The 21,246-nt window shown below is 37.2% G+C and overlaps 1 protein-coding gene across 2 annotated transcripts in view; it reads right to left on the reverse strand.

The window, feature by feature from the left end:
• Positions 1-21,246, reverse strand: part of LOC121417129 (lipoxygenase homology domain-containing protein 1-like) — a 95,020-nt gene that overhangs the window by 64,209 nt on the left and 9,565 nt on the right. For both annotated transcript variants that reach the window (XM_041610712.1, XM_041610710.1), the window contains exons 2-16: positions 18,512-18,657; positions 16,548-16,694; positions 14,255-14,430; positions 13,631-13,756; positions 12,584-12,766; positions 11,828-12,002; positions 9,620-9,818; positions 8,391-8,578; positions 6,354-6,498; positions 5,403-5,505; positions 4,636-4,759; positions 2,411-2,661; positions 1,722-1,857; positions 685-932; positions 229-364 (exon numbers count right to left, since the gene is read on the reverse strand). In XM_041610712.1, the coding sequence (XP_041466646.1) occupies positions 229-364; positions 685-932; positions 1,722-1,857; positions 2,411-2,661; positions 4,636-4,759; positions 5,403-5,505; positions 6,354-6,498; positions 8,391-8,578; positions 9,620-9,818; positions 11,828-12,002; positions 12,584-12,766; positions 13,631-13,756; positions 14,255-14,430; positions 16,548-16,694; positions 18,512-18,629 (2,455 nt within the window). In that variant the 5' untranslated portion in view covers positions 18,630-18,657. The remainder of the gene's footprint in view (positions 1-228; positions 365-684; positions 933-1,721; positions 1,858-2,410; positions 2,662-4,635; positions 4,760-5,402; positions 5,506-6,353; positions 6,499-8,390; positions 8,579-9,619; positions 9,819-11,827; positions 12,003-12,583; positions 12,767-13,630; positions 13,757-14,254; positions 14,431-16,547; positions 16,695-18,511; positions 18,658-21,246) is intronic.

Genomic DNA, 21,246 nt, shown 5'->3' on the forward strand with positions numbered 1-21,246 from the left:
ATCCATATGTGTCACAGCATTTTCTACAAGAAAGTTTTACAATGTCCTTTGTAAAGAAAGAGAAGCACAATGAATTTCCAAGGAAAGAAAGAATGTCTAAATAAACATCATATCTAGAAACTGTTTTGAACAAACATGCATTTTATCTGTTGATTTTGCTGGCTTTCAATAGTTGTGGTTGACCAAATCAGTTTCAACTCTCTGTAAGAAGGGGCCCCAATCTCTTACCTGGTAACGGCCTCTTGATATTGTCTGCTGTTGCCGGTAACTCTCTGATAATCTCACCGTCATCCTCATCCTTAGCTAACCACCGTTGGCATGGGAATGTGTACGTCTTCCCTGTGGCAACGTTCTCCATCACAATCTAAAATTAAAACGGAGTCCAAGACATCAAAAATATCATGCAAATATCTGCTTACATGTACATAGGAAAAGGGTGTGGCTGAATTGAAATTTCTGAAAGGTCGGACCATAGGCTTTATCATCATCATCATCATAATCATCATCATCATCCTATCATCATCATCATCCTATCATCATCATCATCATCATCATCCCCATCACCATATGCATCATCGTCATTATCATCACCATCATGATCATCCTATCATCGTCAGCATCATTATCATCATCATCATCATCATCACCATCATCGTCATTATCATCATCTCAAACAAAACCAACCTTATCCAAATGCCAACCAGGTCCTCTGCCCCCGTTATCGTGCCACACCCGAAGCTTATACGGTTTCCCGACGGGTGCAAGCTCCATCTTGAAGGTGTCGCTCTCGCCCCTCTCAAAGGTATCGCTCTGGCTCTCCAACTCCACCTCATCAGACTTGCCCTTATCGCCATAGAGACAGATGGAGACCTTGGCATCCGTTCCGGCGTTGGACACGTCGCTGGTGCGCACGGTTACGTTCCACACAGCACCTAGAAGGATATATAAATAATGTTGGAATATTTTTACTATGAAGCAGGTGAAGGAGTGTTTGACCAATGGTTTGAATAGTAGGGATTTTTTTCATCTGTGATGTACATGTACAACAGATTCTAGAACACAATAAATGAATTAAAAATGCCCCTCAAATGACCATGAACAGCTATGAGGTCTTTGTCAAAAATTGGTGAACCGGAACCATAGTTTCATCCTAAGTTTTAGAACTGACGAAAAATTGTATATTTGTTGTTTGTCCAGAGTTATGGACGAAACTGTCGCTTTGATTCACCAACAATCGACTAAGACTTCTTGGTTGTTATGGATGCATTTGACAATACATTTTCTATGTCCTTGAATCCGCTGTGCATCGCAGTGCATGAACTTTCTATGGTTAGAAGAAGACCCGATGATCACAGTCCTTGGGGTGAAGTCAAAGTTAGAGATACATGATGAAACGGGTTCGGACATACAAAAGGGTGAGTATTTTAAGGAACTGCTCATATCTGCATAATTTTTATGAATTATGAATATAATTCTGATGCTTTTTTTCAATGTTTCTACATAAATCCATTAAAATCACTTATTATGATGGATATAAGCCACAATTTTGCCTATATAATATTTGTGAAATTATGTTGAATTATGAATATTGATTTACATACATTCATATTCATGTGTTTATGTAAATGAAAGAAATTCCAAATTGACAATATAACAACAATTCAATTCAATGATGCAAGTTGATTGGTAAAAAGTACACTAAAAAAAAATCTAGCACTTACGTTTTCCCTTGGTTTTTCGCATTGACTTTGTTTCTTGCAAGGTTCTCTCTATCCTCCCGTCCCCTTCGTCGTCAGCCAGCCATTGATTGCACAAGAAGGTCTGTTCGATACCAGCGGCCGGGCAGTCTATAACGACCTATAAGAAAAATAGATTTTACAGGGGAAACTTATGAAGTTATTCCTGAAGAGGTATCTACATGTAAACAATATGGAAAGATATTACAATTTGAAAAGGGGAAAATAAGAAAGAGATATTCTCTGTAGTGTTTTAATTTACAAAACTTTCTAATGACAGATGCAAGTCTATTACAACCTGAAAGAATGAATGAAAAACAAATATCGATCTTAAGTATAAAACCAATGATAGCAAGATTTTCAATAATAAATTCTGCCAACATAAAGATCATATAGCAGATGTTGCCTTAAGAATACTCAAATGGAGACAAGAAATTATTTCAATTAATACATTTACTAAATCAATCTTATTGGTAATCAAAAAATTATCCAAAAATAAAACTTAAAAGTATAGCAGAATTCTACAAAGTGAAAATTTCTGGTATTAGAATCAATATTGCACCTAATGAGAGTTACAATCATGGCTCATGTGAAATTTATGAGAGTATGTATGGTTTGACATTAGGAGGGCACTTGGAGGAAACTCTCCAACTTAAAATTTCTAATAGTCTTACCCTATCTAAATGCCATCCAGCCCCCGGACCCGAGTTATCGTGGCCGACATCGATCCTTGATAAGGGGCTCAACATTGATCCGATCTCCGCAGAACAGATCGCAGTGCGCCCTCTATCAAAGTTCCCGTCCAGCCAGATCTTGCCGCTCGTCTCCTCTCCGTCCTTTCCGCCGTACATGACGATGTAGACGCGGGCGTCGGTGCCGGCTTGTCTCTTGTCGCTGGTGGTCACCCGAATCTCATACGGAATGCCTGCAACAAAGATAAAGTGGAGCATATTGTAACAAGTGGAATGCCTCTGGCCGTCTCACCTGCATCACGCGGTTCAATATAGCAGCAGTGCTGACTTTGAATACTACTCTAACTCACACAAGTTCATTGACCTTACATGACCTTTGACCTTGATCATGTGACCTGAAACTCGCACAGGATGTTCAGTGATACTTGATTACTCTTATGTACAAGTTTCATGAATCAGATCCATAAATTTTCAAAGTTACGATGGTAATTCAACAGATACACCCAATTCGGCCAAAGTTCATTGACCTTTGACCTTGGTCATGTGACCTGAAATGCGTACAGGATGTTCAGTGATATTTGATTACTCATATGTCCAAGTTTAATGAACTAGACTAATAAACATTCAAAGTTATGATGGTAATTCAACAGATACCCCCGATTCGGCCAAAGTTCATTGACCCTAAATGACCTTTGACCTTAATCATGAGACCTGAAACTTGCACAAAATATTCAGTGATGCTTGATTACTATTATGTCCAAGTTTCATGAATCAGATCCATAAACTTTCAAAGTTATGATGGGAATTCAACAGATATCCCCAATTCGGCCAAAGTTCATTGACCCTAAATGACCTTTGACCTTGGTCATGTCACGTGAAACTCATGCAGGAAGTTCAGTGATACTTGATTAACCTTATGTCCAAGTTTCATGAAATAGGTCTATATATTTTCTAAGTTATGATGACATTTCAAAAACTTAACCTCAGGTTAAGATTTCGATGTTGATTCCTCCAACATGGTCTAAGTTCATTGACCCTAAATGACCTTTGACCTTGGTCATGTGACATGAAACTCTACTAGGATGTTCAGTAATACTTGATTAACCTTATGGCCAAGTTTCATGAACTAGGTCTATATACTTTCTAAGTTATGATGTCATTTCAAAAACTTAACCTCAGGTTAAGATTTGATGTTGACGCCGCCGCCGCCGTCGGAAAAGCGGCGCCTATAGTCTCACTTGCTTCGCAGGTGAGACAAAAACAGCCTATTTTCAAAAAGCACTATCCCAAGAGACTCAGAACTAAGTGCATCATTACCCCTTTCGCAGATAAAATTTTGTGTAACTAGTATGCACAGTACATTTATATATGAAGTAAGCCATTCCACTCACTGAAGAGCATGCCCTGTTTAGATTCAGCTAAGCACTCTCAATTAATTATAAGTTTTTTTTTTCTTTCAAGAAATAAGAAAAGGTGTAAACAAATCTTGGTATTTCATATAAGCTAATCCATTCAAAAATCTGTTAACACTACTAAAGACAGTGATTTTCCATTTCAAAAAATGTTTTTTTCCATTTCTGAAAATTTGTAATTCCGTTTTAACTTGATCTAAGAATAGAAATTCTGCTTTGTCACTGAAAATATACACAACAGAAGACTGAATTCTGTTTTGCAAAGATGAATTCCAAGAATTTTTACATGAAAAGTATAAGAACCAAAGGAAATTTCCGTTTTTTTTATCGATAAAACGGAAAATCACTGTCCCTACACTATGTTTACATCCTTATGGTAATCTTTAAAATATGAAAATTAACAACGTATACCTTTGCTCTGACAGAAGTTGAAATGATTAATTACGAAGACATTGTGGAGCGTTGTGGCCCAGTGGATTAGTCTTCAGACTTTGAAACAGAGGGTCATGGGTTCGAATCCCAGCCATGGCGTAATTTCCTTCAGCAAGAAATTTGTCCACGTTGTGCTGCACTCAACCCAGGTGAGGTAAGTGGGTACCAGGCAGGAATTTATTCCTTGAAATGCCACCACGCTGTAAAAGGCTGCGGGGCTAAAGCCAGGGTAATAATATCCAATGGAGCGCATAGGGACGCATTTGGCAGTGATATGCGCTATATAAGCATGTTGGTATTATTATTGTGGAAGTCAACAAAAGGTGGTCATTAATGCTCCTCAAAATGGCAACTTGATCTTACCTTTTGACCCTTGACCTCCGGCGTACAGTTCCCTCGTGATAAGACCATCGTCTTCATCCCTTGCCAGCCATCGTCCACAAGGGAATTCATAGGTCGCATTCAGCTCTAAGTCATCTATGATAATCTACAATTAATTAGAATAATTAGGTTATAAATAATTCCAAACAATTATTTATTGATATTCACACACAACATTTTATTGTACAGTTGTAAAGAAAAAGTGCACATTGTGTCAGGTAATGGACCTGACATTGTGAAATTGTGATTTTTTGAACCTGGCTCAAGAGGCCATTCCACTATAACGATCTGAAACCCTGATCCGTCCCGATCATTAGGTAGGCGGAGAGCGGGAAAGGAATGAGTTGAAATTGGAAGCAGCGTTATAACAACGTTGTGAAGACAGGGTAACAGTGGGCATTTTATTCAGGTCAGCAGGATAGGCTGAAATTTTTAAACATTCAAAATTTCCTGACGTCCAAACAGCGGGATGCGGATGTCACGAATCCCCCTTCCTTTGGAAAACTTAAATTACTTTTGGCTGACTCCCAGTAAAATGGTTCATTTTCCTTTGATCCTTCCTGATATGAAGGTTTTTTAAATTGCAGCTGATTTGCATATTGGAACAGGGGCTTGAATCCATGGGAGCTGTTTCATAAAACTTCTTAATAACAAATTATATGAAATAGGACCCATGGATTTAAGCTTCCGGTCCACTATGCTGATTTAGCTGCCATTTAAAAACCTTCAGATCAGGTCTAGGTCCTTACCTTATCCAGGAACCAGGCAGGACCAGGTCCAGTGTTGTCATGGCCTATTCTGACCTTCTGTAATGGTCCTAGAGCTATGGAGTCTATCACAAACTCATCCTCCCTATAAACCAATGGAAATTGAAAAGTCATAAATGACATAAGATTTTACATTCTTTTGATTACTTAATCTGAAAATAAAACTAGGTTTGCAGTTGTTTTTAACCTATTTTTATTATAATGAACCGGAATTAATTTTTGGACTATAGCATCTCGGAATAACAAACTTAACTTTATGTCAAACAAATCTTCAGAATAATATACATGTAACCTATATTTTTGCAGGATTGACAAACCTTCGAAATATCAAACATTTAGACCAATAAGAATAAGAATATAAAAACCTTAGAGTACTTTGGAATGATGACACAAATATTCAGACAAGTGTTCAGGCTGCGTTTTAACAACATTTATCATCTCATAAGTTGTCAGATCCTTACTTTTGATTGGCTGAGAATCCACGATACTAAAATTGCCAGATAAAACAGGGGGGGTGTGTTTCACAAAGATTTAAGTATGCCTTAAGTCGCACTTAAATGCCTAGTTGCGTCCGTTATAAAAGGCAAGACTGCATTGGTCAGATCAGGCCAAGAGGATGCGCATTACTGCACATTGGTCAGTAAGATTGCGCATTGCAAATCATACACATGTCAGTATTTAAGTGCGACTCTATAAGTCATACTTAAATCATTGTAAAACACCCCCCCGGACTTGTCTTATAAAACGATCGACAAGTACTTTAATATCAAAAGCAATTTGTGTCTTACAGAAGAATGAACCTTTAAAGCATTCAAACCTTTTGAAAAACGAACCTTCAGAATAAAAGTAACTGTAAATTGTGTGAAAGAGACATTGAAATTATTTTAACTATTCATGGGTAAATAAAGGGGACTTTTGAACATCTTCACTCACCTTCCCCTTTCAAAGTTATTCTTGGAGTTGTCCAGCTTATGCTCCCCGGAATCCCCTCCTTCACCGAAGACAGTGATGAACACATTAGCATCTGTGCCAGCGTTACGCTTGTTGGCAGTGAATACATGGACCTTGTACTTGTGAGCTGGTAAAGAGGTGGAAATACATACATCAAACTTTAATGGGTATAAATTCCCTAAACTAAACATTGTAGGGTATTCAACTAACAGAAACATCAAAATCTTACTTTTTCTGACAGCAAGTAGATCTCTGCTTCCGATGAGGTCCTTACAGATCTTCACACCTCTTCATTCATCATTATCATCACCACCATCATCAATATCATCATCATCATCCTCGTCATCATCATCATCACCATCATCCCCATCATCATCATCATCACAAACACCATCATCATCATCATCATCATCAACATCATCACCATCATCATCATCATCATCAACATCATCATCATCATCATCAACATCATCATCACTATCACCATCATCATCATCATCACTACCACCATCACTATCACCATCATCATTATCATCATCATCATCAACATCATCATCACCATCATCATCATCATCATCAATATCACCATCATCATCATCATCATCACTACCACCATCATCATCATCACTACCACCATCATCATCACCATCATCATCACTACCACCATCACTATCACCATCATCATCATCACCATCATCATCACCACCATCACTATCACCATCATCATCACCATCATCATCACTACCACCATCACTATCACCATCATCATCACCATCATCATCATCACCACCATCACTATCACCATCATCATCACCATCATCATCACTACCACCATCACTATCACCATCATCATCACCATCATCATCACTACCACCATCACTATCACCATCATCATCACCATCATCATCATCACCACCATCACCACCACCACCATCACCATCATCATCACCATCACCATCACCATCATCACCATCACCATCATCATCACTACCACCATCACTATCACCATCATCATCACCATCATCATCACCACCATCACCACCACCACCATCACCATCATCATCACCATCACCATCACTATCACCATCATCATCACCACCACCATCACTATCACCATCATCATCACCACCACCATCATCACCACCACCATCATCACCACCACCATCACCATCACCATCATCATCACTACCACCATCACTATCACCATCATCATCACCATCATCATCATCACCACCATCACCACCACCATCACCATCATCATCACCATCACCATCACCATCATCACCACCACCATCACCATCATCATCACTACCACCATCACTATCACCATCATCATCACCATCATCATCACCACCATCACCACCATCACCATCACCATCATCATCACCATCACCATCACTATCACCATCATCATCACCACCACCATCACTATCACCATCATCATCACCACCACCATCACTATCACCATCATCATCACCATCACCATCACTATCACCATCATCATCACCACCACCATCATCACCACCACCATCACCATCATCATCATCATCACCACCATCATCATCATCATCATCATCACCATCATCATTAATCATCATTTTTCATCATCATCACCATCATCACCATCATCATCATCATCACTACCACCATCACCATCATCATCATCATCACCACCATCATCATCATCATCATCATCACCATCATCATTAATCATCATTTTTCATCATCATCACCATCATCACCATCATCATCATCATCACTACCACCATCACCATCATCATCATCATCACCACCATCATCACCATCATCATCATCATCATCATCATCACTATCACCATCATCATCATTAATCATCATCATCATCATCACCATCATCATTAATCATCATCATCATCATCAACATCATCACCATCATCATCATCATCACTATCACCATCATCATCACCATCATCATCACCACCATCATCACCACCACCATCACCATCATTGTCACATCACTGGGGATTTGATCACACTTACTTTTTCTGACAGCTAGAGGATCCCTGCTTCCAATGAGGTCCCTGCAGATCTTCCCATCCGCTTCATCCTTCGCAAGCCACTGGTTGCACGGGAAGTAGAACTTGCCTCTCTTAGGGTTGTTGGTGTCGGTCACCACCACACGCTCTAGGAACCAGCCAGGACCAAACCCAGTGTTGTCATGCTCAATTCTAGAAAGGACATCAAACATAATTTCATATCACAGGTTCAGTTAGACTGAAGTCATTCTCACACTCAGTACATGGAATCTATGTCTCCAAAAATGAATTCTTGATTAGTACAATTAATACATTTTTCATCAGTACTTACATGTAGGTGTATGAAGGTTGACGCTTTGAAAAATAATCAGAAACTACATGTAGTAATCAACACCATCTCACTTAAATTTTATAAAATCATCAGAAATCACATACCGCCCTTTCACACAGAAAAAAAAATGTTATTTCAATGATGATTCCAGTGAAAAATAAGGCTAATGACAAATTATTTGCACGTGTGAAACCAAACTAGAATCACGAACGCAAATCTGGAAGTGGATTCCAGTTAAGTTTTACAAATTTTCAGAAGATTCAAAGACGTACTGCAATCATGATGATTCAAGAGTCACACGTGGAGAGGCCCACAGAGAAGTTTGAATAATATGATTTTCTACAAAAAACTTTGTTAATAAAAAAATACATTGTAAACAATGTGACGGCTAATTGCTCTGGAATACTATCTGTTATCATGACGCATATTTGAGGCCGTCGTCAACATCAAGCAGGTCGCTCATGACGACGGTCTCCCGCGTTCTGAAATTTAGTTAAATAATATTTTTCATATACTTTTTTATATTCAGAAAGAGATTGTAAATGATACGTGTGTCTAAAATGCATATATATGTAAAATCTATGTAATGATTGATTATGTTGTATTATGTTGAACATGTGGAACGCAGAAATAAATTTCAAGCAAACAAATATTTTCTTCAGCAAGAAATTGATCTGCAACGTGCGGCACTCGACCCTGGTGAGGTCAATGGGAACCCAGCAGGATCTATTCCGTGAATGCTTAAGCACCTATATGGTGGCTCAGGTATTATGATACCAATTATGAAGCGAAGAAGAGTATATCCATATAGTGACTGCACTACATATATATAAATGGACATTATTATCATCATCATCATTTTCATTATTATTATTATTAAATCATAAAAATATTAACCGTACCTTATTCTCTTGAGCGGGCCAACATTGTTGCATTTCAATTGGAAGATATCGCTGGTTCCTCGTTCAAACGGATTGGACCCAGGTTTCGTAGGTAGCTGCATCTTCTTGCTGGTTCCACGTATGCCAAACAGCGTAATGTACACATTGGAGTCAGTCCCCGCCCCTTTCCGGTCTCCAGTTACTGTGACAACCTCATAAACTGAAATACGAATTAACCTGTATTAAAACCTGATTTTGCATTGTTGAGAAACAGTTTGCAAGGCTTAATGTATTAAGGAAATTATTCTTTCTGAATTGAGTAATTAGTTCTTAGAACAGATTACAAGATGCGGTCTCAGCACCTCCTGTAAATTCTTTCAAGAATCAGCTTGATACTCATTGTAAGTATCCTGATTTTGTATATGACTTTGATTTTATTTATTTATTTATTTATTTATTTCGTTTTATTTATACAGGGTAACCCCATCAGTAGTCTTGTACTGTTTTCCAGGGGGCCCTGTAAACAAATATTTACAATATAACAGACAAGCAAATTACACAAGGAAAAAAACAAACAGAACATGCAAAATAATCAGAAGTGAATACATGGGAAAAAAAAGATGATGGTACATAGGTGCCATGTAGGAAGTAACGTTAATTCATCTAGATATCAATCAGTATTACAATACAGGTACCCCCCTACATTTTAATTATTTAAATTCAGGTAAATCAATATGATTGCTACTCAATGTGAAAAGTATATACGAAAATTTACTTGTGGAAACGAAAATATGCTAATCATCAATTATTTTCAATGAAATTAACAGAGAAACTCATAATTATTTCATACGTGATGACAAATTTTACATGTATTGCATGTAGTTAAGATATATGTAATTCATACAATATATTTTTAAAAAATGCCTTTATCTGTGCTTCACATACTGATGTCTGCATGTTGCAGAAAGTGAAGGGGCTATTTCCTGGAAGAGCACCACTTCAAGTACTGGGAACAAAAAGCATTCTTACTACTAGCACTTCTCACTGATGGGGGTAGGCTATTCCAAAGTAAAGCACCGTCAAATTCAGTTTGGATAGTATCCCCCAAAATTGAAGGGATCATAGGTTCAGCAGAGGGAAGGCTGGCAGCAAGCTTACTACCAATAGTAGTAAAATATTCATTAATATCATTCACATCTAGGTTCAGTATATTTGTAACAGTTTTATTGGAAGTCGGGGCAATGCCCTTAAGTAACTTCCATAGTTCTGATGGGTTACTTTTATTCTGTACAATCTGCTCATGACAATATGATCTCTTCAATGTCATTCTTAAATTATTAACATGATTACGACAATATCTGAAAAGCCTCCAATCCCGTGGGTCCTTTGAACGTTCAGCTTTATTTCTGAGTGAATCTCTTTCCCGACACATTCGAGTGTACTCAGGTGTGACCCATTTTGTTTTCAATCCTCTTACTCTCAAAGTAATCTTGGGGCAATGTTCATTACAGATATCAACAAATTTAATCTTCCATTTGTTCCACTCAATTTCGACATCATTTCTATCATTAGTTTCGATTTTGACATTCAGTAATGCTTCACAAAATAATGTTACATTTAACCGACGTTATGCTCTCGTATGTATGATTCTAGCTGGGGCTTGCGGCTTAGACTGTTTACAAACAACATATACTAACCTATGATCACTCAAACCATGAATGACAACACTTTTTTCATGTACATTGTTGGGCCGATTTGTTAAAATTAAGTCTATCAATGTGGAGCTATTTTCTGTAACTCTGGTTGAATCTTCAATTATCTGTTTGAGGTTAAATTGATTACACCAGTTTCTAATAAATTTCATTTCCCGGTTGTCATGCATGTTAAAGTTTAAGTCACCAAGAATATAAGTTTCGAGACCAATATCTACGATCTGTGCAATTGAGGCTTCCATTGATTCGTAATAAGCAATGTTAGAATTTGGTGGACGGTAAAACGCACCAACCATCAATGGACTTCTATATGGTAAATTTACTTCCACCCATATATTTTCAATGTTTACATTCTCAGATTCCAATCTACGACTGTACGTAATGTTGTTTCTTGATCAATGGAATATCATGAAGGGCTTATAATTGGAATATTGACTGACACTTTTGGGATGGTTTATCAAATCTTATAACAAATCTCTGTTCTGCCAAGAATCTGTTACTGTAACGATTAACTTACCAGTCTTGCCATATTTCTTGGCATCCAATGCCTTTAATTCTCTGCTCAGTTGACAATCGCTCTCAAACAACGAAAGCCACTGACTACACGGAAAGATCCAGGTCTTTTTACTCGTTAGCTGCGTGACTTCAATAGACTCCAGGAACCAACCTTGTTTCTTCTCTAGACCATCATGCTAAAAAAAAATCGACATTGGTAAACAATGCTAAAATCATTTTTCAAAGAGTGTTTCGGGTGAATAGTTAAAAGGTGAGTTTTATTCCCTATTTGACTTCAATAGAATCCCAGAACCAACCTTGCTTCTTCTCTAGACCATCATGCTAAAAAAATGCTAAAATCATTTTTTAAGTGTGCTTTCAATAGAAGGGTGAGATTGTTTCCTCGAACTTGCTTCTTCTCTAGACCATCATTCTAACAAATATGCACATTGATAAACAATGCTTAAACTTTTATTCATAGGACGTTTAGGATAAACAGTTATTAGGTTGAGCTTTATATTCCTTCTGTGACTACAAAAAATAATCATGCTAATATCATTTTCCATAGGGTGCAGATTTGATATACTTTTCATTCTTATATTACTGTACCTTTTCTTTTCTCCTGTTTGTTTGCAACAATAAATCTGTAATACTTTGCAGAGTAGATTTTTGTGAATAAAATGAGATATATAATGTCATTGTTAAACATAACAAATCCCAACTAAGTTAAGTGTCAAGATGAAGGCCTTGCATGAGGACTGCCCTGTTGCTTGCTTACCTCAATCGTCAGTGATTTCAATTCTCCTAAATCCTGGCCCTTCAGCTTGAAAGTTTTGGTGGAGTTGCGGCTAAATTTGACGGATGGTAGGCCGGAGTTTGTCTTGGATTGCTTGTTCTTTGGCGTGTTGGTTAATTTTCTCTTTGGTGTTTTACCCTTGCTTCCTTTGAGCTGTATGCTGACCTGTGAATGACATCAATGATAACATCAATGACAACTACAATGTCAATGACAATGTTAAGGACAATTTCAATGACCTTATCAATGACCTTATCAATGACCATTTCAAGGACAATCCAAATGACATACCTGCCAACCTTCTACAACCCCAAAAAATATTCTTAAATAAGGGGAAAAAGTTTTATTTTTGACAAAAAAGAGTATTTTTTAAAATTTGTCTCAACTTAACAATCGCCAACCTGTTGTGGTGAGATCTGTGAAAAAATATGTGAAATGACTCTGCTTGAAAACTTGATAATTCACCCTATTAAACATGTGCTCGTAGGCAAGAATTTACTTGTCCTTTTCATGCCACAATCTACTCAACCGACATTGATTTTTACTGGTCTGGGACTGTTGGACCAGTGCTAGTGTCCAGCGCTGTGTATGAAATACATACTCCATGATCAGAAATTTAAAAATAAAGTAAAATATCATACAAAAAAGTATTGGTGTATTTGTAGCAAAGAAAAGGAACAAATACTCTAAAAAGGGTACGGTTAGCATGTCTGCAATGACGATCCCAATGACAATGTCAATGACACGTCCTGAAAAATGCATGAAGTACAAAAGTATAATTTTAATACCAACAAAAGGGAAACTGCATTTACCATTGATGAGAATTATCTCAACCAAAGATTAAAAGCTTTCTGCTTTATTTGATATCAAACACTTGTTATTACAATTCTATGGATAAATTACCATTGATAACTCAAATAATCCTGAATTTGTTTATCGAGCAAATGAGTATTACTATTCTTGGGAAAAGCAAATGAGACACATGATACAGTGCAGATTTATATTTAACAAAACTAACATAATACTCACATTTGCTGTGGTGCCACAGTTTTTCTTATCACCTGTCTGAACTTTGACTTGATAGGTCACTTCTGGTCCCGATCCTTTGGGCCTCCCGTTGCCAAGACGACTGCTTGCACTCTGTGGTCTTTTTCTCTAAAGAAACACACACAAAAAATGGAACATGGTTAGAAGCCAATTCATGATCACCATTTAGCATTGGAGAAATACATCTACTTCAGAATACAGCAATCAATCTCTTCACTCATCTAAACCCATTTTTCCCAATTTTCTGATTTCCTCTATGAACTCATTTACAACCTGGCTATAGCTTTGGTTAATCACTGAAAATGTGGCCATCACTATTTCAATTCATTACTAGATTGAATGAGCAGGATAAGAAATGAAAATGTGTTTTACAGGATGAATTTTGCAATTTTACATAAAAATGTAATTTTATTGGGTGCCGTATCAAAATAAAAAAATCTTTGAGTTAAACTACTTTCTTAGTTAATGATCTTTAGAATGTTTACCACAAAAAAGTGAAAGATAATTTGTTCAAATGTTAGAATTGGCATAGTTTTTATCGTTTGTAAAAGTGTGTAGCTTTAGGTCCCCCCATCATATAATCATTATTAAACGAGTAGTACAAACCATTCCTGAAGGAGGCTTAGGTAGCTGGACTCCAAACTTTCTTGCATAGTATTCCGTGAGGTGGGGATCACTAAATGAGTTGTATTCGGGCAGCGCTACTTTACGGCCGTTCTCTACACGGGGGTAGATAGCAGCTCGCATCCTTGCATCAGCACTCAGTGTATCCAGTCTTCGAGCTGTGATGCAATACAAAATAACCAAATTAATTCTCTGTTCAATTTCACAATGCTTGCAAAGGTTATGATGTCTCCAGATCTACATGTACATGTAAATACTTTCAAGTTTATATTAATAATTATTAAGTTGAACGTTGGATATTTACAAGGGGTGTGCATAGAGCATGCATGCTAACTAACTAAAATGGAAAATCTCAGTGAAAACAAAGAAATTCTTATTTTGCCCCAATTACACACTTATTTTGGCCCAATTACCAATAAAAGTTTACTGAGTATACTTTGAAAAATCTGATTTTTGGTTTCATTTCGCTATTTTGAAAGAAAAAAGCCATACTATTAAAATCAGATACAATTTTACTGGTCGGCAGGTACGATACATGTACATGTAGATGTTTATATAAAAATTCTGAAAAGTAAACTTTGTCAATGTCTGCATAAAAATCATGAATCTAAAAAAAATTGTAGAAATTCTACACACTATGTGAGCATAATCATAATCAAAGCCTCTATGCGTCAAAACCAGATTGAAACAATCATAAGAGTAAAGTAATTTTACTGAGATGCATCTGCTAGAGTATTTATTATGCACTTTGGCTACAAGATGGGGGCACTGTTTAATAATACCACAAAACCACAGCATGCATAATTGGTTTACAACGCATCAATAGAACTGATCATGAAAACTATCTGTAGATTGATTCAGATTCAGATTCAATTTTATTTCTAACAGAAATAACAAATATTTATACAAATCATTTTCATAAATTATAACAAATATTTACAATACATTAATAATAATCATGATAACTAACTTATAAAAATATAATACAAAATATTTTATAGACAAATAATATATAGTTAGGATAGAAGAAAAGTATCTGTGGAAATGGGGGATTCACTAAAAAGCATAGCTTGTATAATGTGAACCCCCCTAAAGGAAGAGAATAGAAGAGAGAGGGAGAGAGAGAGACGCAATGGTTGCTATTTGCCTACGGAGATTTACTGAATAGATTAAAAATAACAGGATAACTCACAGAACAAGACAAAACGAAAAATAATAGAATAAAATGAAAAAATAAACAAAACAGGACGACAAAAGGAGAAATAAACGTAAAATAGAATCAGGACAAATTTCGACCGTAAAGAGAGGATAAAACAAAATGATAAAGACTAACAAAAATAAATTGATGTCAGGACGTACAGCGTACTAAAAAGCGAAACAGAATATAGTTTTTTTATTAATAGAAATGAAGTGAATGACCAACTGTATGCAGTGTTTTTGGGTCAGGGATTACTTTTCCTTGTACCACATTGCAATTTGCTCCATATTTTTTTCAAGACTTTATGTCTCTGTACAGAACTCATTTTCCCTTTAATAGAGACAGTGATTTTCTGTTTCATAATGGTCTTTTCCGTTTCTGAAAATCTGTAATTCCGTTTCAACTTGATCTAAAAATGGAAATTCCGCTTTGTCACTGAAAATGTAAAAACCTGAATTCCTTTTTGCAAAGGTGAATTCCATTAATTTTTACATGAAAAGTGTAAGAACCAACAGAATAAGCCAGTTCGTAGTTCCTTTCTGCGCATGATCAGAGGAAGGTCATTTGTACTAAAGTGACATGGTGGTTTAAAATCTAATGAGATAAGCACAACTTTGATGTCTTGATTATGCATTTATTCTTTTGAATTGTGTTTTTTCATGTAGATCCACAAAAAACAACAATGCGTCCACGAACGACTGATACATGTAGTTCACAGTTTGCCTAGTATGCATTCAAAATAGGAATGCAACAAATACCTTCATAAAGTGTTCATTGGTGTGCTATTCTAGTCACCTGGTCCATTCAATTTCTTCATCCTGCTATGTAAGGCATGCTTACGTAATATCTTGCTTTGAAATCTGCCTATCATAATGAAAGAAATGAAAGGTCATTTGACCAAAATTGTCCCTGAAGTAACAACGAACTGGTCTATTTCTGTTTTATAATACCGGTAAAACAGAAAATCACTGTCCCTACTTTAATCTGACCAATATCAAATTTTAAAAGGCAAAATTATTCCCTGTGGTCACAAGATGGCGCAATACATTGCACAAATTAAACAAGCATAATACTTACCTGCATAAGGAGCTATTCTACTCATGTGACTATCGTTGCTGGTGTGTCGTAAGGAGAGATTGAACTTTCGTTGTTGCTTGGTGAAATCGTTAGATCGGGCGTCCCGCCAGTTAGGCTTGCCAGCTACTGTAGGTCTCTTCATGGGAGCTGTAAAAAAAAAAAATCATCATGGAAAAATGTTTGTGAGCTCTAGGCCATGTTTATGCTCCCACTTTTCAGACCAGAATCAGCGTTTCCAAATGTGATTAGTCCAAAACACGGTTGCGTCCATGCTTACTTTTATTTAAATGCTGTTTCAAAATGCCGATCGTAAACTCACAAAAAGGTGCTTTTGTAAACGTTGTTTGACCAGAATCAGGCTTTCTGGGGAAGTATAAACAGAACCACGATCGTAAACGTGTTTAAATGACGTCATTTGTATGCTTCCGGTGAGATGAAAATCTACGGGCAAATACAGTCGCATTGCTCCATGTTATCTCCACGTAATAACAACACTCGGAAAAAAAAACCTTCGAAAAACGGCACACCCAATTTGACCTCGCTTTCCTGCTCAGTGAAAATTACGATGCGAAGCCAGCTGGAGATTGTGATTTCGCCTCTGAAAAGTTAAGCATAAACAGCACTCCCAGAACCACGTTTACGATCAGCGTTTTGAATCGACGTTTGAAAACGCTGATTCTGTCCTCGCAATGGAAGCATAAACACACCCTTTAATAGACTATTCAAAGTGGATACAGTATGGGGAGATGGGGATGTGCACTGTACTGGTTTATTTCCAATTCATCCAATTGCAAACTCGTCGTCTTTGGTCTATCATCAGTTCATCTACTTACCACATGGTCTACTTCCATTTAGTCTAATGCCAATGTTCCATCTAATAACCAGTTTGTCCAATAGCCATTTAGTCCATATACATGTACCATTTGGTCTAATTGAACTACACGTACATGTAAAGTGTTAATTGTGCAAAATGAATGAAAAGAAAATGGATAATAGTCCAACTGGTTATTAGACGAAACGGTAATAGACAAACTGGTGATTAGTCAAAGTGATGATTGGACTTTTGGACCAAATGGTTTTTAGATGAAATGTCGATGGACCAAATGGCATTAGGCTAAATGAAGGTAGATCATGTGGTGACTGGACAAATTGGCAGTTTAAATTTACCCACTGCAGTGTATGCTTCATGAAACAAATTGTTCGTCTTTCCAACAAAGATCGACATCAACAACAATTATGGTCACCATCAACATTGATTTTTAATTATCTAGACTACTGTTTATGTATCATCCTCCTCATTATAATCCACGTCAGTCTCAACATCCTCTTTCTCACCAGCATCCCCTCCACAACCTTCTTTAATAGACCTAAAACAGCTCCAACACCCTTAACCATGTGCATCGTCATCATCACCCTCATCATCAATTCCACAATCACCATCATCATCATTGATCATCACCATCATCATCAACATCTGTGTCATGATCCTCCTCCTCTCATCTTCATCATCATCCTCATCATCATCACCCCCATCCTCATCATCATCCTCATCATCATCCTCATCATTGATCATCATCATCATTAACATCATCATCATAAATTTCATCATCATCAACATCTGTGTCATGATCCTCCTCTCATCTTCATCATCATCCTCATCATCATCATCATCATCACTCCATCATCATCATCATAATCATCATCTTCATCAACATCATCACCATCATCTTCATCATCCTTATCATCAAAACCATAATCATCATCATAATCATCGATCATCATCATTGATCATCATCACCATCATCATCATAATCATCATCTTCATCGTGATCATGATCATCATCACCATCATCATCATAATCATCATCTTCATCGTGATCATGATCATCCTCCTCCTCATCTTCCCTTTAATCATCATCATCATTTCAATCATTGCTACCATGATCCTCACTATTTTTTAATACCTGAATGTGGTCTTGGTCTATCTACAGCAAAAGGTGGATGTGGCTCTCTCGTTGGAACAGGTCTAGCCCAAGTAGGGTTGTGGACCATACTGGACCGGACGGCCTCTGAGTTATGCATGTTGGCCTGGTCCTGCCCCTCTCCTGCCCTATAACCAAAAAAAAAATGGTAGAATGGTAAAAGTAAAATCATGTACATATCTATACAGAGAAACTGGGCATTGTGATGAAAAGTCACAAATTTACATTGATACAACACACTGTATTTATCACATTTTTCCTCTGCCACTGCCTTCTTTAATATTCTTCTCCTTCCAACTCCATATCCTCTACTCCTCATTCATTCTCCTTTTCCTCCTCCCCTCCTTCCCTTTCTCCTTGAGTATTTTTCTTCTCCTCCTTCTTCTTCTCTTCCTCCCTATTATCCCCTCCTTCTTTTGTCTTCTTCTCCTCTTTTTCCTTAGATTCCCCCCCTTCTCTTTCTGCTTTTCGTTTTCTCCTCTTCCTCATTCTTTTTTCGTCTTCTTCCTCCTCTGCCTTCTCCTTCCTTCTCCATCTCTCCTACTCCTCTTTCATTCTGCTTTTATTCTCACTTTTCTCCCCCTCCCTTTTCCTGGGGTATTTTTCTTCTCCTCATCCTCCTCCCCCCCCTCCTTCTCATTTGTCTTCTTCTCCTCCTCCTTTTTGTCTTTTGTTCCTCCTCCTTTTTCATCTTCTTCTCATTCTCTTCCTCATTCTCTTCTTCTTTGTCTTCTTCCTTCTTCTTCTCTTTCTCATTCTCCGCCTCCTTTTCCTTCACATTTGGTCATTTTCAAACGTGAGTGACACGACAATCGGAGAGGTTTAAGGGCTCATATCTTCAAACTTAAAGGTTATGAATCAATCATGACTACTATATTATATACAATGTAGGACTGGCATGGGCCACTGCGAGTTTGATTTGAATTCAACAATTCGTTTAGTAGATATGATTAAAAAACGGTGCGTGAGTGACACGACAAATTTTGGACATGGGTTTCTGACCACTAACACATATGGTTGGATTCGTGCCCAAGTAGTTGTCATGGAGTACTATGAGTACCAGTAAATGGACATAAATAGTGTACCTATCTAACACATATAGTCAAAATCAATCAAACCTTCTCTATGGAAAATGGTACCCTCCTATATACCGTGAGTGACACGACATCCAAAACGTGAGTGACACGACAAGTGCAAAAATACAACATTTATCTCAACATTGAAAGTATTTTTTGCATGATGTAGAAGAGTAAAATATCATTAACCAAAAAACAAGCTTAATTACATAATAACTGCTTTCTTTAAAGTTCATAATATGTCATCCTGATGTTTTATTCTTGGTTTATGGTCATGTTTGCCCATCAACTCACATTCCCTATACCATACCACATTGTCACACTAGGGCTTCTACCACTCTCCTCTTTAGAGGAGGGGGCACTTGAAGGAGGTGTTATGAGGTCTTGGCATTGACATCAACTCAAACATTCTTTTTGTGGCCTGATATCATTCAAAACTTTAACTCTTTCTCCCTATCTGTATATGAAAGTTTACAGGTTTATACAATTCAGCATCCACAACGGATGGAATAATTTTTCCTTGTAAGAAAGGTATTCTCAATAGTCACTCACATCATCTGGCATGGTCTAGTAGCCAATGTCATGTATGACTCCTTTTTCTTCAAATATTGGATTAGAATATTATCCTCCTTTAATAGGCATTGTCCAAATAGGACATGGCAGTTTCAATGTCTTTTTTGGTACCAAACCACAATCACGTTGCTGCACACTTCAGATGGACTATCAGCAAATCCTTGAGAAACTTGGGAATTCAACTCAACAAGCATAGGTTTTCTCCTGAACACTGTTGTATATGGACCCTCCCAAGGCAGTATATGTAGGCACTGTACCAAAATTCAGAGCTATGCTTTTAGCTGGAATCTTGTAAGCGCCTTTTCATTGCTAATTATTTGATCATATACCATACCACGGGAATCCAGGGAAAGCCACAAGGTGAAAGGCGCAGTCTGCTACTATTACATAACAACTACAAGTCATTAGCCTTTCCTTTTCTAAGCCCTTGGATGTCACACTAAAATCCAATTCAGCATCCCAATCAGGCTCTCTTTATACCTCAATAGCATTTTCCCCTCGAGGTCCAGCTCTCTTCTTATCAGGGTACCCCCCCCAAAAAAAAAAAAATGATCTACTGGTACATGGCAACCCATCCAAAGTTGCTCAAATCAAAATGCGGTCTCGGTTGAGACTTGTTGGGACCTACATGAACATGCATCATTTTGTTGTAATGAATATGTGTAAATGCAAATCTGCTCTGAACACACATCGGCCCGCTTACGGTAGTTTGCTGTTCAGACCCTACATGTAGTTAATCACTAGCGGTATGAATGGTGGCCGAACAAATAGTGATTTTGACCTTGGCATGTAGCTGCTTCAAGCAATATCCAAAATGTTCTTTCATATCTCAGTACATTCTCACCTGAAATGTTTATGTTTTCTTGCAAATTTGTTTATTTCATGTCCTGGAATACAAGCTTTATGGCAAATGAAAAGGTTGATTTAATCAATCAGAAGGAAAAGAAAAATATTTTCTTTTCCGAATTTGAAAAAATGTTTGGTGTTCATGGTGATCTCTTATATCTCATGTACACTACTTTACCACTAAAATTTCTGCAAATTTCAAAAAAGGATCCCTGACTTTTC

This window comes from Lytechinus variegatus, chromosome 6 (assembly GCF_018143015.1).
Source record: "Lytechinus variegatus isolate NC3 chromosome 6, Lvar_3.0, whole genome shotgun sequence".
Classification (NCBI taxonomy): domain Eukaryota; kingdom Metazoa; phylum Echinodermata; class Echinoidea; order Temnopleuroida; family Toxopneustidae; genus Lytechinus; species Lytechinus variegatus.